The sequence below is a fragment of the Solanum pennellii genome, chromosome 4 (assembly GCF_001406875.1).
Source record: "Solanum pennellii chromosome 4, SPENNV200".
NCBI classification, from domain to species: Eukaryota; Viridiplantae; Streptophyta; class Magnoliopsida; order Solanales; family Solanaceae; genus Solanum; species Solanum pennellii.
The window spans coordinates 50,824,780-50,830,781 of NC_028640.1; the positions used below are offsets into that span (position 1 = coordinate 50,824,780).

General features: G+C 34.7%; 1 protein-coding gene across 1 annotated transcript; it reads left to right on the forward strand.

Annotated features, from left to right (window-relative positions):
- Positions 1-1,089: 1,089 nt before the first annotated feature.
- Positions 1,090-5,553, forward strand: LOC114076799. Its single transcript, XM_027916314.1, has 4 exons — positions 1,090-3,604; positions 3,684-4,631; positions 4,721-4,876; positions 4,957-5,553. The coding sequence occupies exons 1-4, from the start codon at positions 1,796-1,798 to the stop codon at positions 5,191-5,193; spliced, it is 3,150 nt and encodes a 1,049-aa protein (XP_027772115.1). The 5' UTR covers positions 1,090-1,795; the 3' UTR covers positions 5,194-5,553.
- The last annotated feature ends 449 nt before the right edge of the window (positions 5,554-6,002 follow it).

Sequence of the window (6,002 nt, forward strand, 5' to 3'; positions counted from 1 at the left end):
GAAAAATCAAATTCTGAGAAAATATTGTAGTATGATCCACTCTGCTCACATTTTATTTAAAAGAAATATTCTTCATTTTCAAAGATTCAAAATGCATACCAACAATTAAATACTACTCTTAATAAAAAAATAGATAATTTAATGCTACTATTAAATACAATAATTATTGTTAGTGGAAGACAAAAGGGTAGGAGTATCTAATTGCGCAGGTTAACGGTTGGGTTTTAGAGAAAGCCAATGGACGTGTCAATAATTGGTTGTTACAATGAAGAAGACAAGGGTCATTGATTGGGATTGGGGAATTAATGTAAAGGAAAAGATATAGATTTTTCTGAACTTATTTCTAAAAATCAGCTATATGTTTAAATTATTGTGGTGATCTATCACACATTTTAAATACTGAAATTGAATTTATCATCATCTTGAGACTTGTAACATCATTTTCATATTATGTGGTGTATTATACTCGCTGCCACATAAGTTTTACGTTAGCGTCATATCATAAATTATATTTTTTTGTTTTCTTTTCTTTATTAATTAACTTTTGTTTTGTTAACTATATTTTATTCTTGTTAATCCCTAATTAATTGTTTCAACTTTCTAATAACTATATCTTCTTTATCACTAATTTTATCTGTTTTCAATTCTCATTTCATCGAAAAATCATATCATGTCCCACCTTTTTATTATGGCAAAATGATTCATTACCCCCCTGAACTTGAAGCTTTTTATTCAATGTACACCTAAACTTTATTTTGTTTCAATTACCCCCCTGAACTTGCTTATTCATCCTACACGTACACCTTTTCGGTCCACTCAATATGATCGTGTCTACACGCGCATGACACGTAGATAAATATTTTACCACCTAGATAAATAATTTACCACCTAGATAAATAATTTGCCACCTAGATAAATATTTTGTTACCTAGATAATACCGACCTTCAAAATTCACAAATGCTTAAACTTCTGAAAGAAGCTTCTCGATTTTCTCTGAACCTCTCTTTGATCTTCCCTAAACCTATCTTTGATCTTCCCTAAGCCTCTCTTTGATCTTCCCTAAACCTCTCACGAAAGTGTCATCGACAAAGTAACGAGTAGATTTGTGCCATTAGAGAGTTCGTGAAGTGTTTGGTCGATTTTCTCTAAACCTCTCTTTGATTTTCCCTAAACCTCTCTTTGATTTTCTCTAAACCTCTCACGAAAGTGTAATCGACAAAGTAACGAGTAGATTTGGCAAGTGTAATCGACAAAGTAACGGTAGATTTGTGCCAGTTGCAGTTCGTGAAGTGTTTGGTCGATTTTCTTTGGATCTTGTCTGAAATTGTGTCTACAAGTAAGTGATTATCCACTCGATTTCGCGTAGGCTTGATGTATTGTTGTCTGTTTTCTTTACTTTTTCATACATATTTTGCCTATTTTGCCTATTTCGTTTAACGTTTCGCCATAGTTTCCGATTGAGTTTCCGATTAGGGGTCTAATACTTTTCAACTAGAATTTTCACTTAATGAATGTATTATTATGAAGCTTTTTACCTTATTCATGCATGAAATTTAGGCTTTTTGGTAAAATTAAGGTTCTAAGTATTAGGGTTTCTGGTATTGTTAAATGGTGGGGTATTTTATAATTTGTTTAAGTATATTGTGTGGGATGCCTATTGTATGTTGATGAGTAATACATCTACTATCCTAAGTACCAATTGTTGCTTATGTTTTGGTGTTATTATATATGTTTCGATTTTGTTGCTTGCATTGTACAATATACTGATTATTATTGTGGTTATAGGTTGACAGTATGACTAGTAAGTACCTCAATTTAAGGTTCAAATTTGGGGGTATGTTGGTGAGTGAGGTAGGTCCAGTATATGTTGGGGGTAGGACTGCATATGTAGACAATGTGGATGAAGATCATTTATCAATTCCTGAACTTGCAGATTATGCTAAGTCTTTTGGGATTAGTAAGTTAGGAAAAACATATGCAGCTCCATCTCTAGGGGGTGATTTGGTGGAATTGAAAAATGACATGGACATTTGTAGCATGGCATTATTTATGCATGATGGGGACACAATAGATATTTATGTGTGTGATAACACTATTCTGGATGATGTGGGTCCCAGTGAAGGTCAAATTAGTCAATCTTTAAGTCAAGTGGTTGAGTCTTTTAATTCACATGGGGAATCTCTAACTGCACAACCAAAAAAATCAGATCTAGGTTTAGGTTCCTCTTCTTCCTTTCCAGCTACTAAAAGACTTGAAAATGATGGGATTGCAAGGGTCGAACAAGAATGCCAACAAGAAAGTGATGATGATTATTCTTCAATAGATTGGACTGATACTGAAGAAGAAGTTGAACCAACTATCCAACAAGGAACTGAACCTTCTATTCAACAAGAAGTTGAGCCAATTACCCAAGAAAATGCAGAGGAAGACATAGACAGTGATTCTGTCTGTTCTGACCAGTCTATTGACTATGGTAGTGATGTGCATGAGGAGTTGAGAATTGTTAAGGAAGATGTGAGAAAACTTAGAGAAAGTAGGAGGAGAAAGAAGAAGGAAAAACCAAAAGGTTTTTTAGGTGAAGTTGGATTTGATGAAGGGTATGAGGATATTGAAAAAGGGAAAAAGAATTTCAAGGGTAAGCTAACAGAGGATGAGCCATACTATGACAGTTCTGACTGTGATAGTTTTCAAAGTGATGAAGAAGAACCTGTTTCTGATGATGAACTTGAAGGAGGGAGTTTAAGGGGGAGAAAGAAGAGTAATAGGGTGGTATATGATTCTTCTTGTGATATTGTAATATGGCAGTGTGGTTTGATATTTGAAAGTGTAAAGCAATTTAGAGAGGCAGTTACAAAATATGCTATAAAAAAAGGAGTTGAGTTAGATAAGTATGTGAATGAGAGTACTAGAGTGAGAGTGAAGTGTAAAAGTGGTTGTCCATGGCTGTTGTATGCAAGCAAGGAAGGAAGGAGTGAGAACTTTACTATCAAGACATACAATCCAAGGCACAAATGTACCAGGACCACCAATAATATTTTGTGTAATTCAAAGTTCTTATGCAAGTATCTGAAAGATAGGATTATTTCTCAACCTAGTATAAAAGGGTGGGAGATACAAGAATTGGTGAGGAAAGAGTTGAATGTTCATGTAGGCAAGGCAGTTTGTTTAAAAACAAGAAAAATTATTTTAAAGGAAATTATGGGAGATCATGTGGCAGAATTTAACAGAATCCTAGACTACAAGGATATGTTACTCCAAACAAATCCTGGTAGCACTTGTGTTGTGAAGCTTAAAGATTCAGAATCAGGAAGTGGGATGAAACAATTTCACTCTTTTTATATTTGTTTTGATGCTATGAAAAAGGGTTTTCAACAAGGATGCAGAAGATGTATAGGGCTAGATGGGTGTTTTCTAAAGGGAATTTGCAGGGGTCAACTTTTGGTAGCTGTTGCTAAAGATGCAAACAACCAAATGTATCCAATAGCATGGGCAGTCATTGATACTGAAAGCAAGTTGACATGGAAATGGTTCATGACCATTCTGAAAGATGATCTTAATCTAGGAAATGGTTCCCAGCTAACTATCATTAGTGATATGCAAAAGGTAATTGAATATCTTTCTTTTGTTTATGTTTCATGTAATTGCTAAAATTTAACTTGCTTTTTTTGCTTTGCAACTACAGGGACTAATAGCTGCTGTAGATGAACTATTTCCAGAATGTGAGCACAGAATGTGTGCTAGACACATATTAGCAAATTGGTCACAAAACTTCAGAGGCTTAGAGAGAAGAAAGAAATTTTGGGCTTGTGCTAGATCAACATTTGAGGCACAATTTAAGTACAATATAAATGCCCTGTCCAAGCTGGGAATAGGTATTGTTGAATCCCTTATCAAATACAACAAGGAGACATGGTGTAAAGCTTTTATTCAAACATTTTCAAAGTGTGATAGCATAGATAACAACATGGCAGAGAGTTTCAATTCTTGGATCTTGGGACCTAGGAACAAGACCATTGTAACTATGTTGGAAGAAATTAGAGTTAAGGTGATGAGTAGAGTGAGTAAGTCAAGAGCATTTGCTGAAACATGGACAGATGGAATATCTCCAATGGCAATGATGGTATTCAATACAAATGTAACAAGATCAATGCAGTGCAACATTGAATGGAATGGTGATGTTGGATTTGAAGTGTTAGAAGGGGTATACAAGCATACTGTGAACTTGGGTCAACAAAAATGTAGTTGCAGATCATGGGAATTAAAAGGTATCCCATGTGCACATGGTATAGCAGCAATGAACCACTTGAACATGGATGCATCACAAGCAATATCTAGTTGGTATAGAAAAGACACATATATGAAGACATATTCTCATTTCATTCAACCAGTCCCAAACATGGAAATGTGGCCTGAAAGTAGAAACCCAATGGTTGAACCACCTGAGGCAAGACAAATGCCTGGTAGGCCACCAAAGAACAGAAGAAGAGAAATTGGTGAAGTGAGAAAAGCTGGAAAGTTGCCAAGAATGGGGACAGTAATGACATGTTCACTTTGCAAAGGACCAAATCATAACAAGAGAAATTGTCCAAAAAATCCTAAACCTAAGTCTACACCAACACCCACTCAAGAGGTACATTCATATTAATTTGCTTTTATAAATTATGTTAGATTACTTATTAAATTTAATGTCTTGTTGTGTTCTTTTTCCAATCATATTAGTCCACCACTGGAAAAAAGAGGGGTAGAGGTCATTATGAAAGAACAAGCACCAGTAAGACTGGTACAAGAAGAGGTGCAGGAAGTGGTTACAAGAAGAGGCCTAAAGTTGTTGGACAAGGTGTATTTGTTGCTGATACTGGATATACGTGTATTAATGTAAGTGTCTTATAAACTGTCAAAATTATATTTGTCTTCTAAATGTGAATCCCAAAATAACTATGTAGTTGATATTGCAGCAAGGATTGTCTAGCAGAAGGAGGGTTAATACTGGTGTGGTGAGTTCTGCACATGTGACAGGTGATATTGGTTTTAAACCTACCAAGGGACTGAAGTGGAAAGGCAAACAGGCCATGACTCAAAGACAACTTCAAGTCGAAAGTGTTGTGCGTCGTATTCAAACCAGATCAAAAGCTGATGGCATTCAAACAAGGTCACAAGCCAAAGGAAAATCACTCTCAAAGAAAACTTCTTAGTTGTGTGGTTGTGGTGTCCAACCAAACTTGAAATAGTGTTTTATGTGGTTTTATGTGTTGATGAATCTATGGTTGTTCAAACAAACTTAAAGTAGTTACTGTTTTATGTTTTGCTAGTTAACTTAAGTTATTGTGGTTGTTGGTTGGTGCTTGTGTGGTTATTCAACTAACCTTAAAGTAGTGATTGTTTTATGTTTTGCTAGTTAACTTAAGTTATTGTGGTTGTTGGTTGAAACAATGAAACACTATGATGCTTCTTTTTTATGATCAAGAAAGCACTAGTTATGTTATGTTTGTTGCCTTCATGTTATTATTTCATGGTATCATAGTACCCATTACATGTAATTGTATTGATCAGCAAAAACAGCAAAAACATACATTAATAGAACACCAAACCAAACTAATCCACAAAATGAGTACCCTAGATCTGTTGAACAAGGAACACCAAACCAAACTAATAACAATTGCATTAAAAAAAAATTCAACGACACACTAAATAAAAGAACAATATCACATTGCATATCAAACTAATACCCAAAATCAGTTTCAATATCCATTTGCACTTGAGCTGTTCTTCTTGTTTGTTGGTTTTCTTCAACAAACCCAAAATTACAATATTCGCTTGGGTCGGAAATTCAGGATCATACCAATCGAAAAACTTACAAGAATTTCGAAATGAGGACTGCATTCATAAAATCAAAGTTAAAAAAATGAAATTGCATAATACGAACTTGTCAAATAAAAAGCAAAAAAGGAGTAACAATACATACCCCATAGTGTCTACAACCGAAAAATCTACGTCCGGGATT

Bases quoted from the DNA above. Each gene is read 5' to 3' on its own strand.
- LOC114076799 (XM_027916314.1), top strand. From the start codon at position 1,796: ATGACTAGTAAGTACCTCAATTTAAGGTTCAAATTTGGGGGTATGTTG. The intron at 4,632-4,720 runs GTACATTCATAT...CAATCATATTAG, and splicing joins CACCAACACCCACTCAAGAG to TCCACCACTGGAAAAAAGAG. The intron at 4,877-4,956 runs GTAAGTGTCTTA...TTGATATTGCAG, and splicing joins CTGGATATACGTGTATTAAT to CAAGGATTGTCTAGCAGAAG.